General features: G+C 41.7%; 1 protein-coding gene across 1 annotated transcript in view; it reads right to left on the bottom strand.

Moving 5' to 3' along the window:
* The window catches only part of Tmem135 (transmembrane protein 135), a 193584-nt gene extending 177417 nt beyond the window's left edge, over positions 1-16167 (bottom strand). Inside the window, exon 1 of the mRNA XM_032893263.1 lies at positions 15817-16167. Within this exon, the coding sequence (XP_032749154.1) occupies positions 15817-15957 (141 nt within the window). The 5' untranslated portion in view covers positions 15958-16167. The remainder of the gene's footprint in view (positions 1-15816) is intronic.

Here is a 16167-nt window from a genome sequence, read left to right as displayed (position 1 = left end):
GCCAGATATGGAACTAAGATGTAACGTTTAGCTGTGCTTCAGTCCAGTCTTGCTTTGGTCTAAACCCTGTATTTTATTCCTGAATTCCTCCCTTTTGGATTAGGAATGTTTACTCTGTGTATCTTGGAAACAGACAACCTAGTTTTCACACTTTATAAAGGCCCACAGCTTAGCCTTGAAGTCTCAGAGAAAACTTAGGAGGGCAGTAGCAGGGCAGGTAAGATTGAAGGAACACTTAGAGGCAGCCTGAACGCATTTAGCTCTGTAAGAAGGACATGAGCCTTTGGGTGCCAGGTCATAATGAAATACTTTGCAACTTAAATGTCCCTCCAAAGACCCACATGTTTTGTCCCTAAATGAATGTCCTACTGGAAGGTGGAAGATTCACCACAGATACACCAGGTAGATGCTGTTTACAAAGCTTTGTCGACTACAATGTCCTCTGTAGCATGTACCTTCAACCCTCACTTGACTGAATTCTAGACACAGAGCCGCTGATAAAGAAAACCAAGTGTATACACACATGCGCACGCACACCCCACTTCTCCTCTCTAAAAGCCCTGGCACACACATGTGCATTGCCTCCAGCATTCCTGTTTGTAAGGTTAAAATTTACAAGCTATAAAAGCCAAATTTAAATGTCTCAAAAGAAAGTGACAGACCAAGTAGCACACAGATTTACACATCTTTCTATAGTTTTCAAAGATTTCACTTACACAGTGTTTGACAAGCGTCTCACAGCAAGCCGTGAAGTAGTGAGGGCGATATTACTCTAGGAAATCACACTATCACAGAGGAAGGGGAAAAACAACCCTCATATCATGTAAAACTTATAGGAAATGCATCACAGTGCACAGCCTCATCAGAGAAAGGCAACCGCCTTATTGTTAAAACCCAAGTAGGAGCCAAAGAGCGGACTCCAAAGCCACCAAGCTTGTCAACCCAAGTTCAGTCCTTGAATGTACAGAGTGAAAGCAAACTGCAAAATTTCTCCTCTGACCTCCACACAAATGCCATGGAACACACACAGACATACAGACACACACAGAGACAGACAGACAGACAGACAGACACACACACACACACACACACACACATACACACATACAAAATATATGTGATAAGAGTAAGTAAAAACTAAACACCAGGAAGACTCATTAACAGTGTGTTTTCCCTAAGTCCTTGCTGTAAAAGAAAACCGTACATGAAGCTGTAGTGGTGATCAGTAAGCCTCACATACTAACATCTTCTCTCTCCTCTACTTGCAATTTTAAATGGAAGATAATGGAATCTTTAAAGACAGCCTGGGAATGTGCTTAAGATACAGTATTGAAACAAAAAATATGATTAAGAGTAAGGTCCCAGGCAAGCCCAGCCCCATTATCCTCATAAACCAAGTAACCAGTGCTCCTGGCACCAGATGGACAACCTTGAAAACAGAGGAGTGTCGCTTTTGCTTTTACTGGGCAGCATGCCGTGCACGACTGCAACTTTATCCAGAACTCCACAGGCTGACATGCTATTCTACCCTCTAATAATATTCTAATAATGCCCTTCTCAATAATGATCTTAGCGCAGAAGCAGAAGGTGTCTGGGATCATTACTGTTCACCCAGCAAGAACAATGAGCCTGACAGTGTGGATTAATACAATGAACCCTCAAAGCAGACGCAAGCAAACCAAGAGTTCCCAGCTAGGAGGACAGGCAAGTGCAAGAGAGGAAATCACACACTCACAGGTTCGTCCCGACTAAAGTCACTCGTCAATTCATGTTGGCATGGCAGTGGAGCTCAGTAATAGGGTACTTGCCGTGCACACCTGAGGCCCTGAGTACACTAAATAAATAGATGGACGGGAGGTCGGGAGATAGGGAGATGTTTGCTTGGACAACATCTTTAACTCTTTTTTTTTTTTTTTTTTTTTTTTTTTTTTCGAGGCTGGGGACCCCACTCAGGGGCCTTCCTTCCCTAAGCAAGCTTTACCACTGAGCTAAATCTCAACCCTTTAACTCTTTTTTAACAAAGTAACAAAATTAGTTACCCAAACCAGTAAAAAAAAAACAAAAACAAAAACAAAAACAAAAACAAAAACCAAACCTAACCTTGAAAGTTAATCATAACTGAGTGTAAACAAACAGAGCAAGAGCGCAGAAAAAGGAAGTGTCAAAAGACACTCACGGGCAGGACTGTGACCGTGAGGGCAGAGTGCTTACTGCACAGGCATGGTGAGCCAACGCTGGCTGCCTAGAACCCACATGACACTGGCTGCCTAGAACCCAGGTAAACTGGACACAGTAGTGAGCGCCACCACTCTCAGCACTCCTACTGCAGGAAGGAAGGTGGAGAGAGGAGCTGGCTCAAAAGCTAACAGTTAGCATGGTCTGTGCAGTGAAGAACGTGAGTATCATGTATCAAACAACATGGAAGGCAAAGACTGAAACCCAAAGTTATCCTCTGACCTCCGTGTGCCTTGTAAAAAGCATGTGCCTATACTGACACACGAGAATACACACACGTACATGGTTATGCATGCACATACACATACAACCCCACACATACACACCACACACCATACACACAACACAATACACACATATCAAACACACACACACACACACACACACACACACACACACACACACACACACAGGCTTATGCCTTAGACTTCACTGTTTTACCTAAAACCTCAATTTGCTTCTTAGGGAGTACAGAGAAACAGAAGTTGTTCAAAATGGTTTCACTAGCATTAGAACTAAATGTCTACTACATTTTAAATGTGGGTCTGAGAAGGAGGCTTCCAACTCTCAAACCTTTACCTACAGTATTCATATGGCCTAAGGTAATGTTTCTTAATGTTTTGCCTTCAAGTGAAAAAAGGTATCAAATTTGAAGGAAAAAAATTAAATTTTTTGGCCAGGGTATTAGACATAGGAAATTGTCCAACAAACTCTAAAAATTAATAATTCCTTCTTTTTCTCCATTTCTTTGTGCCAGTGTTCCTATAGTTAAACATTAAGCCCCACATATATTCCCTGGTTCAGTCATATCACTAGGTCATTTCCCTGGGAAAGGGCTCCTAGCTGTGCAAACTGAACATGTTAAAAACCTAATAATGCTCTGTCTATCACCTAATAGCACTTACTCCAGGTCAAGCAGCTTTGCCGTGTTTTGAAGTAACCCCTCTACCTATAATCTCTGCATCCCCTCCAACCCTGTATTCCTGACTTACTGTAGACAACGTTTTAAAAAGAAATGACAGGGAAGAGGAACTGTGAGAGGAAGTGAAGACTGGGCAGAGTTACACTGCTCCACAGGCTGCAAATAAGGTCGTGGACACATGAAGAAATCCACACTATACCAATTAACTCAATGGTCTCCTGTCAGGAGTGTTTCTGGGGTACAGGTCTGAAAAGAAAGGAGAGGAGAGGAGAGGAGAGAGAGAGGAGAGGAGAGGAGAGGAGAGGAGAGGAGAGGAGAGGAGAGGAGGAGGGAGAGGAGAGGAGTTGGGTTATTTCAAACAATCTGTACCATAATGATCCCAACAGGAATGCTGGGTATAAAACAGCATGCTGAGCACAAAGTCACTGTGTGGATTTTCAGTGTGAACTTAGCTCCCCTGGACTGGTAACCAGGAGAGTCCCTCTACCAAAATCTACTTTTATTTTCAAAATATATTATTTTTGTAGAATATAAATTTTTCCAAGTAGACTATTCTTACTTACTTGAAGAGAATTTCCTAATGACCATACAAAAATGATGTTAGCATAGAAAATAGTCAGGATTTAAAGGCCTTCTAAGCTCCTTTTAATCAAATCAATACATGATTTATTGAGAATCTGCTGCCTTTAAAACATACAGCAGGGATACTGTATCTTCATCTAGAAGAGGGATTCCAATATACGTTAATTCATCCCTGACCCGTGGAGCAGTCGAGGGTAAACGGGGGCCACCTACACTCTGTGGCTGATAAGGGGCAGCTGGATTGAGAAAGCCTTTACTGCAATAGCAGGCCCTCAACTCTCAACTCCAAGTGATCTGTTGGCAGTTGTACTTTGCACTCGACGGATCAGAGAAAGAACAACAAGAAGTCATCCAGGAAAACAAGGTCAAGGGACTCAAACTGGAACATTAATAAATACACTCATCATTTAAAAGAAAAAACAAAGGTACTGCTCCATTTCCAAATGAACAGTAACAAAGCAAGAAAAGGCATCAATGACTTAATGAGGAGCCAGGGACAAAATAAGCCGTCAAGCAAAGTCAATTTATGACTCCATTATCTTCTCCGTAGGGTCAGATAAGCAAGATAGAGTAATCTGCATTATTTAGTGACTTTCAAGGGTTCTTGATTAGTTTTGTTTTTAATTTCTTGCATGGCCTATTACAACACATTGTGATAACACACACACACACACACACACACACACACACACACACACACACTTTTAATAACAGATAGAAGCATGTGGGTTTCTGTGGGTTCAAGTCCAGTGTGAATTACACAGTTATAAGGCAGCCAGGGTTACGAAGGAAGCCCCTGTGTCAAACAAACAAACAAACAAAATGTATTACCAAACTTTCACACTAACACTGGTCTTATTTCTCTTTAGAAACTCTGCTGAAGCTCTGGCTTTAAAACTCCATCCACATCACTGAGCTGTTTCATAACTGGTGGTTTCAGGCCTTTTGCAAAGTAACTGGATGCTTAATAAATTGTTTTTTATTACTAGGAATCCCAATTCTTGGTTACATATTTACTAAGCTAATGACCCGAATGTAGACAGGCTTATGAGATTTTAATCACAAACTTGTTAGATGGTACAGTTCAAGTAAATACTGAACAAGCATTCCATAGTCTGAAGGGGGATCTATACACCTAAAAGAGAATGAAGAGACATTATTCTTTGCCCAAGGTGCAAGAAGTGTATGTACTCTGATCCCACAAGGGACTATCTAGCACACTGGTCAGACAGTCCTGAAAGAACCTGCCTAGGAAAGGAGAATTTTAAAAGGTTAATGAACAACTTTTCCCTCTTAGGGAACGTTCCTAAGTATTGAACACCATGGAATTCATATTCCCAGTGTACAAGTACGCACTTTAAAATACCACACCAGCATGGGCGCCATGCTCCACACCAGCATGGGCGCTAGCTATGCTGTCCTTAACTTTTGTCTGGGGCTTACATTTTATAATGGACTCTGGTGTATGCAGGCAGTGAGGGGCGCCATTTATTTTATATGTGAAGTAATAGCTAACATCCAAAGGACAAAATAAAATTTTGTTTTTAAATTAGGTGTATGCATGTGTCTGTGCATGGTTAGGTACACATGAATACAAGTGCCTGAGAAGGCCAGAAGATGGCTCTGGATCCCTCGGCGCTGGAAGTACAAGTGGTTATGAGCCACCAGGTGTGGATGCTGGGATCTGAGCTTAAGTCCTCTGCAAGAGCTATAGGTGTCCTTAACTGCTGAGCCATTCCCTCAAGCCATAAAATATAATTTCTAAAAATCTATTTCAATACATGTTGTTAGCTTAAATTATGCTATTCTTATGTTAGAATGCATAGGAATATGAAACATTAAAAGAAAAATGTCGGGATAAGAATAAGAAAGGAAAAAACAAAAAACAACAGACTCTGTTCCAAAAAGAAAAGGAGGAGCTCCAGAAATCCCCACAGTGAACAAGGATGGAAAAGAAGAAAGGTGTGAACTGAACAGAAGCCACACGGAAGAAGTCATGCGGTATCCAGGTGAGGAAAGCTGAAGCAGCATCCAAAAGGAAAGGCACGCAGAGGCATGCCGCCCCAGTGAACAGAGCAGCATGATCCAGCCCGCAGGGCACAGCAAGCACATCTCAAAACCAGTCTTGGCGAGACGATGACCACCACAGGGAACAAGTCACAAGTGAACAGGCACACCATTAGCTAAGGGGCATGTGGCCAGCTGACATCTGGGAGGGAATCAATTATTTAAAATTGGGTATCATGGTGTAACTCTAATTAAGCAAGTGTATGACAAGAACTTCAAGTCTCTGAAGAAAGGCATTGAGGAAGACATCAGAAGATGGAACGATCTCCCATCCTCATAGATCAGCAGTATTCACATAGTAAAAATGGCCAGGTTACCAAAAGCAATCTACAGATCCAATGCAATTCTCATCAAACTTCCAAACACGATTTTTTATAAACCTTGAAAGAGCAATTCACAACTTCATATGGAAAAACAAGAAATCCAGTAACAATCCTGTACAATAAAAGAACTTCTGGAGGTACTGCCATCCCTAATTTCAAGCTGTACTACAGATTGAAAGTAATAAATAATAAATACATAAAATAAAATAAAAACCCACACAGTATTGGCATAAAAACAGACAAACTGATCAATGGGATCAGATTGAAGACCCATAATACCCATACTCCTACGGACACTTAATTTTTGAAAATGAAGCCAAAACAGTGGGGAAAAAAGAGAGCATCTTCAACAAATGGTGCTGGTCTAATTGCATGTCTGCCTGTAGAAGAATGCAAATAGATACATATTTGTCACACTGCACAAAACTCTGTCCAAGTGGATCAAAATCTCAACATAAAACCAGGTACACTAAATGTAGTAGAACAGAAAGTGGGGAATAGCCTTGAACACATTGGTACAGGAGACAACTTCCTGAATAGAACACCAGCAGCTCAGGCACTAAGACTAACAATTAATAATTGGGACCTCGTGAAACTGAAAAGCTTCTATAAGGCAAAGGACACCATCAATAGGACAAAGGGCAGGCAATAGGACAGAAAAGGGAAAAGATCATCACAAACCCTACATTTGACAGAGGGCTAATATCCAAAATATATAAAGAACTCAAGAAATTAAATACCAGCAAATCAAATAACACAATTAAAAACAGGGGTACAGAGCTCAACAGAGAATTCTCAACAGAGGAATCTCTAGCGGCCAAGAAGCACGTAAAGAGTTGTTCAGCATCCTTAGTCATCAGAGAAATGCAAATCAAAATGACCCTGAGATTCCACCTTATACCAATCAGAATGACTAAGATCAATAACTTAAGTGACAGCACATGATGTAAGAATGCAAACTTGTATAATACTTTGGAAATCATCTGGCAGTTTCTCAGAAAATTGGAAATACTTCTACCTCAATACCCAGCTCTACCACTCCTGGGCATACACCCAAAAGATGCTCCACCATCCACAAGGGCGCATGCTCCACTGTGTTCATAATAGCTAGAAACTGGAAACAACCCATATTTCCATCACTTGAAGAATGGATAAAGAAAATATGGTACATTTGCACAATGAAATACTACTCAGCTATTCAAAAAGAAAAAAGGACATCATGAAATTCACAGGCAAATGAATGGAACTAGAAAATATTCTCCTGAGTAGGGTAACCCAGACCCAGAAAGACTCACATGGTATGTACTCTCCTAAGTGGACATCAGCCATAAAGTACAGGATAACTATGCTGTAATCCACAGACCCAAAGAAGCCAAGTAACAAGGAGGGCTCAAGGAAGAATACTTGAATCTCACTCAGAAGGAGAAATAACATAGACATCTGAAGTAGAGGGAGGGAGGAAACTTGATGAGAGAGGGTAAGGAAAGGAAAGAGGTAGAGATCAGGTGTGGGAAAAGAGGAGGGCTGGGAGAGAGAACGGAAATTGGTAGGGAGGCAGCTTTAGAACTGGAGGAGACCCTGGGAGTCTTTGGGGGTGACCATAACTGTGCGTCAGGGGATATGGAACCTGAAGAGGCCACCTCCTGTAGACAGACAAGACTGCCGGGGGGGAGGGACACCAACCCACCCACAAAAGCTACAATGACTGATCCAACTTGAGACCCATTCCTCAGTCGTGTAAGTGCCAACCCCTGAAACTACTGATGATGTTCTGTATGCTTACAGACAGAAGTCTAGCATGGCTGTCCTCTGGGAGGCTTCACACGGCAGCAGAGGAAAACAGATGCAGAGACACAGCCAAACATCAGGCAGAGCTGGGAACTCTTAAGGAAGAGTCAGGGAAAGGAATGAGAAAACTGGAGGGGTGCAGGACACCACCAGAAGACCTACAGAGTAAACTAACCTGGGTCCATGGGGGCTCACAGAGACTGAATCACCAAGCAGAGTATGCGTGGGCTGGACCTAGCTGCCCCCCACACCTGTAGCAGATGTACAGCTTGTTCTTCATGTGGGCCCCCTAATAATAGGAGTGGGAGCTGTCTCTGACTCAGTAGCCTACCTTTGGATCCCTCTCCCATAGCTGGGCTGCCCTGTCTGACCTCAGTGGAAGAGGATAATGTCCTTAGTCCTGCTGTGACTTGATGTACCTGGATGGGTAGGTACCCACGGGGAGGCCTTCCCTTCTTTGAGGAAAAGGAGAAAGTAGAGGGAGGGAGTTTAAGGGTGTGACTGGAAGGAAAGATAGGAAAACTGGATCACACTGTAAAGTGAATAAACAAATTAATAAAGAAAAAAAAAAAAGCTGAGTTACCCTGGGGTCCCAAGAACAGGAACCCATCCCAAACCTGGTATCTTAAACTTAACCTACTATTCTCTGGGGCAGTAGTTCTCAACCTTCCTAATTCTATGATACTTTCATACAGTTTCTCATGCTGCGATGAGCCCCAACCATAAAATTATTTCATTGTTACTTCATAACTGTAATTTTGTTATTTTTATGAATCATAATGTAAACATCTAATATGTAGGATATCTGATATGTGACCCACCCCAAAGGGGTCATGACCCACAGGATGAGAATCGCTGCTCTAGCTTAAGACACTGCCTGAGGAGGCAGGTACAGAGAACAAGAAGTCTGGATGCTAATGACAAACTGGCCTAGGTGGTTGAATGTAGCACTTAGGGGAAATCAGCTTCATATTTAGAACCTGAAGCAAATTTGCTCAGCTAAAAGTTACTCTAGAATCAAAGAACACAGACCCTGAGGTCTGGTAGCCTGTGAACCTCTGGTGCAGACTGACTGCTGTGTGGCTCACTGCTGTGAAATTGGAGCAATCTAAAGTTCCAGTAGAGTGATGGATGCACGTGTAGACACCTGTCCGTACAGATTTCGATGTGATGGCTGCTTCCCTGATACCCTACAAAATTCAGAACAATCCCACCTAGAGCACTGGCCATGCCAGGTTACAACTCAAGTCTCGGCAGGCTGGAAGAACCTGTTCAGCCCACAGACTGCAAAGCTGAGTCTGGCCAGCAGAAGGCCCTGGAAGAGCACTACCAGTGGCTAGCACAAGTCTTCAAACAGGCTCAAAATAACAAAGTCTTATTAATAGTTAAGACCTTACGAGCTCATCTGACACAACCCTATCCCTTACTACACTCAGCAGTGCTCAACCCTGCAGAAGGGCCGAGAAGGAGCCCCTTCAATACACATGGCATCTTTTTTTCAGCCGTATTATACCTTTTCCTTTCAATACAATGCTGCCATGCCTTTTAAGATGGCTTTTATGTTATTGCTTTGCTATTCTTCATAAATCTGTAAAACTACATTCACCTATGTTTTAATTATTGACTTTCTTATCTTCTTTAAGGGGTTGTTCCACCTCTTTTCTAGTATGCATTTAGTAGTATTTTGAATTCTGGCAAATCTGGAATTTGAGGTGTTTTACTGTGATTTTAGCTTTGATGCTTATGTTTTTATACTCCTTCTTCCACTGACCCACAGTTATGAATGTTCTCACTATTAAGGAATGTTTTTCCTGTTCATTTTTTTTCTAATCTCTTGCTCTTTTCCTTTTCTTCACAACAGTTTTCTTCTCTTCTTGCTTACTAAATCTTGATTCCCTGTCATTTCCCCCTCCCTTCCCTGAATTTACCTGACCCACTTCCTACTCCCACATTTACCCCACACTTTTTAACTGCAGAGCACACATTTTCTTCTAGTGCCGACTGGTGCGCTGGTGGGCTCTGGTTGATTTTAAGTATGCTGCTTTATCTGGTACAATTTGGTATTACTGGCACTACAAAAGCTTGTCTTCTCCCCTCTCAGTAGCGATGAGGATTGAGCTCACAGGAGCAGTTTGCCCATTAAGAAGATCCCCAAGTGACACTGGAAGAGACCCCTAAACCTGCAAACACACAAGTACCACAGGAGAACAAGCATGAGGACAGAGACATCAGTATTCCTCGCAAGGTCACAGCTTCTCAACCGCAGTCAAAGATGCTGAAGAAAGTAAAAGGCCAGACGAAGTTCTCCGATGTTTGCTGGTAAAAATGAAAAGTAACTTCAAAGAGAAAACGAGGCCAAAGAATGAAGAAATTGACTGAGCACTTAGAAAGGAAAGCAAGCTACCGAGAAGAGAAAGTCAGAAAAGTGGTTGGGAAAACCAGCAATGTGGAAGAAAAGGCAGGAAAATAGAAAAGGAAATTACAATTTTTAAAAGGATATCTAAATTCGGGGAATGAAAAATTCAATTGGGTAGCATTGCCAATAAACTCAACAAAGAACCTAGATCTACCACCGATAACAGCAATGACCACAGTGAGCAGGAACTGTGAGATAAAATTAACACACCACACCTCAAAATCCAAAAGGGGAAGCGACTATGCTAACAGCATACAGAATCTACCCCAGGGCACTCTTCCCAAATCTAGGGAACCAATACATAACAAAACACAACCAGAACCCTAAATACACATGACAAGAGAAGAACCCCTCCACAGTATATCATAATCACACATCAAAAGCAGAAAAAAACAGCATTAGAGCTGAAGGTAAGAACAGCCGCTCACCCACAAAGACACGCTCCTCAGAGTAACACCAAACCCCCAGTAGCAACCCTAAAAACCAGGAAAGGGCAGATCAATGTATTTCAAGCCCTGAAAGTAAATGACCACCAACAAAGCTACTATTTTAAAGTAAATGGAAATGGAGATACATTTCATGAAAGCAGGAAGGAATTATTATGTGGGCTGCAGAGATGACTACATTTCTGTAGTTCTATGCTAAGTTCTTTTTATCAGTGCTATATTTTAACTTTTCCATTTCTTCGTTCATTTTTAGCTTCAATAATATATCCAGAGAATTGTGGATATATTATACCTAAATATATTCACATATACATGTATCTTTTACTATAAAACAGCAAACTCACAATACTGGCATGAGGAAGAAATGAACAAAATCATTCAACCAATCACAAAACCAACCAACGAAAGTATATGGGTCAGTAAAACTCTTTCAATAATAACTATAAATAAAAATCACTTCAACTCCCCAATAGAAAGATATAGACCAGTTGACAGGATAAAAACTATATAATATCAGGTCATCTGTTGTCTCTGAAAAGCATTCCCCACTTGGAAAAGACACCCATAGTCTGAAGGTCAAGATATGAATTAATTTATGATGGGAATGGAAACCAGAACCAAGTTGGTGTAGCTATTCTGATACAGGATAAACTAGTCTTCGAGCCATCGTTAATCAGAAGAGACAAAGGCCAGTACATATTGATAAAGTGAACAATTCATCAAGACATAAAATTGCAAAGACATATATATTGAATGTTTGGTGCTGGGATTCCCACTTTAATAATGATCATGAATGAATAGATAATACATAAATAAAATAATAAAAATTATCATCATCATTATTATTAAAGGTCCTCAAGGTACAAGAGCACTAGGTAACTTGAGTAACCCATTCTTCTCGGGATACATTATTGATGCTAAAAGTGAACATAGAAATTGCAAAGCTAAATTACACCACCAATCAAAAAAACTTAGCATGTATATACAAAAATATAGTCTTCTCTGTGGCCCAGGGTTACAAATAGGAAATGAGAAAGTAACCAGCATTTGCAGCAACATAATCCTAAGACACTAGACACTCAACCCCTCTCTGTGAATATTAACAAAAAGGAAAAACGTGAGTAAAAAATTAAAGATAAGGAACTGAAACAATAAAATATAGTTCTCGAAGCAGGTTGTTTCAATAAAATGCATGCCTGATTTGGTGAAAGGAAAAAAAATTAAGGAATCATTATGCAAAGTATGTTTAGATAAAGTGTGTATATTTGAAGTGAAGCTTACATACAAAAAGGCAGACCCAAGTTCATCTACAGCTATGCTAAATCTTATCCTTTCAGTTTGGTCTCTCTTTAGCTACTCATACTTCCTAAGATGAAATCATCTGTGCCAATATATTTACATAGGGAATAACAGTTCTTATTATCAGACATTCTTGGGGACTTGTGGGTAATGCTAAAGGTTTAAATGACTTCAGGATTGCCAGGTGAAAGGATTTAACATGATCAAGCTCTCGTGGGAGGTGGGGGACTTCGTGTGATTAGAACTGTATGAATTGATTAGCTATAACTTTCTGAAACGTATCACTCTCCTTATCAAGCAGGGACTGTATTAATCGCTAAGTCATAATTGGCATTTTATATTCCTTTTATACTTGAATTATAAACTCTTCATCAGAATAAAAGCTGGATGTCTCCATCTCAAAACTGTTTTAAGCAGAAGGTAAATTCTAAGATGAGAGAATCATGAAGGCAAATGCAGAGAACAAGAGAGTCTGATGGGGAAAGCACAGAGCCCATTAGATTAACTCATCTTTCAAATGAGAAAGGAAGAGTGTAAGGCCCATTTTACAGGTTCCATAATATACTCCTTATCCAATCTTCCAGGCAAGCCCCCTACCCTTCAGACAGCTCCATCTCTTATCACTGGAGACTACAGTTCCTACATGATTCATACCCCTATAAACATCCCCACATCCTCCATCCCCCATCCTGTTTACTCCTCCAGTGAGGATAATGCCTCTAAAACTGCCCTTTCATTTTCTCTGGCAAACGCCAAACACCACCCTGCTCCTGTACTAAAGTCTATCCACTCAGATCTAAACTAATTCACAACTTCCCAATAGTTCTAGTTCTGAATAAAAGCTGCCTGCTCTAATAGGAGATGGAGGCATCATAAGGCCATATTTCAATAGCATTAGGGGTTTACCATGTCAGCTGCTATCCCTACACATTGCCATCCCACTCTAAGTCCAAACACAACCCCAAAACATGGCAAATTATCTTCTAGCAAGATAGAAACAGATTTTCCTTCACTCACACTGAAGCACAGATGGGATTCCATGTGAGGTCTCTCTCTACCATTAGGTGAAGCAACTACATCAACTCCTGTCATTCCAGCTCAGCTCCAACTAGTGAGAGATACAGGATTCCTCATCCTTATGCAGCATGCGTTCCTGTCACCTCCATAAGCCTATCCTTTCTTCTTACTACCCTAAAATCTTTGGAAGCAAGATTAATTGCTCTAATTTTTTTTTTGTTTTCTTACGCATGAAGTGAGGATAATCTTCAGATGGAGTCATAGCTCTAAAGGATAAATGTGTGAAGAAACAAACACAGAATGTTCAATAGGAGTTACAGTTCCCAACTACATTCAAACCTTTTGATTTATACAAAATGCAGGCTCTTTGTTACAAAATTCTTGGATTTGTCCCTCAGGTCACACTATTATCCCCCACTATTGACACATATTCTATACATCTACACCATGAATGATGCCCACTCTTATTTTCAACATCAAAATGAAATTCCACTAACTCTAGCTGCAGTAAACTTCACTCCTAAGTACCACTGCAGAAAAAGGAAAGACAAAAAACACATAGTCAAGACACATTATGAGCTGGGAGACCACCTACCTAGTATGCATAAGCCTCTGAGTTTGATAGGAGACCTGTATAAACCATGCATGATGATACACATTTGCAATCCCAATACTAGATCAGCAGCCAATCATCTTAGCTCATACACACACGCGCACACACACACACACACACACACACACACACACACACACACACACACAAGGCCAAAATCAAATTCCACTGCTTAGCCTTAGGATCTGAAATAGGCTATAATTTTCTAATCTCTACTTCACTTAAAATAAAATGCTAGTCAGTTCTCACTAATTTTATTTCACAGCCACTGATAAGGAGCAACATAAATTAGGAAATTTGTTCTCAAGAAGTATTTAATCTAGTTGAAAATGTAATAGTAGAACAAGTCCTTTCTTGATCCCCACCATCCTATCTTGCTAGAATACAGGAATCTCTGCTGCTCCAGTTGCTTCCTTAAATTCTCCTAACACAGAATAGAATCAATAAGTTGTCCATGCTGTAGATATAATACCAGGCATTCCACAAAAATGTGTCAAATGAATGAATGAATGAATGAATGAATGATGCTGTAGATCTCAGGAGAAATTACATAATATAAACACTCCAACTAGTTCCTAATCCCTGAGGTCAAGCGCAACTTGAGCAAATTGCCTGGATTAGTTTTGCTTCACTTTGTTTTGTCAGGCGTGGGAAGTGGAGGAACAAGGCAAGGAGTCAGAACTCAGGATTTTCCACATGCTAGGCAAAGATTCTACCACTAAGCTGAGTCCCCCCGGCCTAGGAAGAGCCTTCTTGTACAGCTGTTCAAAAGTCCAATGTATTTATAAGTGTTTACAGAAATCTGGGGCAGAGTTCAACAGCAGGACTCTTGCCTTGAAAGTACAAGATGACAGGTTAGAACCCCAGCAACACCAAAATAATAACAACATCCATCGTAATAAATATGAAACAAAGGCTGGCCAACATTCATATAGAAAACATATAGTAACAGCAGTCTTTAGGGGACACATGTATATCCATACAGATGAAAGTCTATATTGGCCTATGTTCTAGATCCATATTAATAAAGCTGGTATTCCCCAGTATCTACACTACTCTAGAGTTTATCAGAAATGCACTCTCTAGCCCCCACCAAGACCTACTGAATCAGAAACTCCACTCTAATATGATCCCTGAGGTTTCCTTAAAATGCATTAAAATGGAGAAGCACCAGTCTACACCATGAAAAGGGAACTTGGCTTCTGCAACCTCTGAGGGAGTCACTGTCTGTTCCTGTGTTGTCTGTAATTACTTATTAGACTTCTCCATCAAGTTACAAACATAACCACACTGTTAAAGATGTCATCAGCCCAAATTACTACTTCAGTGAGAAATAAAAATGGATCATCCATTGAACGCTGAACGAACTTTCAGAACATATACAAAATATGATGTCTACCTTCTCAGCATACAGACTTCAACTCATGAGAAAATGGCAATGGACTTCAGTAGCCAAATAGTCCATCTTTATTGGCAGGATGTGGTTTTTGAAGAGAACAGTGGCACTCTTCAGAAGAAAATATATCAGTTCAGAAGAAAATGCTATCGATGTTACAGGTAGGTTTCCAGATACTCTCTATAAGCTTCCCTACATGTAAATCTATATAAGAAAATGACCTCAGCAGCATACACTAAAACACCTTCGATGACTCCGAAATCACCGCACAAAATCTCAAACCAGGAGTCTACTCTGGGAACTTGCAAAAGAACGAACCGTCAAGCGACATCTCTGTCATCTCAAACAAGGACAAAATCTGTGACTAAGCGAGCTTGGGTTGCAGCATAGCCTTTTTCATATGAGAATGGGGCCAGAGGGTGGTAAAGGGGTCTGAGGAGAGACTGTGGGCATGCATTGACTAACTACAAAGCTCCAACACCTCTCCATCACAGAGTCCCTGGATCCAGGTTCTCAGTCAAGTGTAGGGCACTTGACCCTTCAAGTCTGGAGCACAACCCCAACCTAGCAACAGGCGTCCGGTGACAGTTCGCTCTCGGGGTCCCCTCCCCCTCCTTCCGCCTAGGACTCCCCCAGGCCTCTTACCACCCCTAATGCTGACCTAGGAGCAAGGAGTCCCGGGAGGCCCTGCACCCGCGCCAGCCCTCCTCACCAGGTACAGGGGTGCGTAGATCCTGAGAGACTCTTCCAGGGCGCCCCAAGTGATTTGCAAGAAGGAGACCCGGCAGGAGGGGTTCCAAGTGTGGCCGATCTCGTAGCAGTTATGAGGGATGGACTTGCTGAGGGCCGCCATGACGAGCCGCGGTGGCAGCTGTGCGTGGTCGTGGGAACGCGGGGCTAGGCGGGAGCGGCAGACACGCAACGGCGGGGCAGACGCCGCGCGGGCCTGGGCGTGCGGGGTGCGAAAAGGTCACGGGAGCGGGTTACTCAAGGCCGGAGTCGTCGGATGTTGGCCAGTCCGCGTATAGCAGCGCGAGGGGGCGGGGCGCGCACGCCAGAGGCG

The sequence above is a fragment of the Rattus rattus genome, chromosome 2 (genome assembly GCF_011064425.1).
Source record: "Rattus rattus isolate New Zealand chromosome 2, Rrattus_CSIRO_v1, whole genome shotgun sequence".
NCBI classification, from domain to species: domain Eukaryota; kingdom Metazoa; phylum Chordata; class Mammalia; order Rodentia; family Muridae; genus Rattus; species Rattus rattus.
The sequence above is the reverse complement of the archived record's forward strand: the minus strand, read 5'-3'. Positions and strand labels throughout refer to the sequence as shown.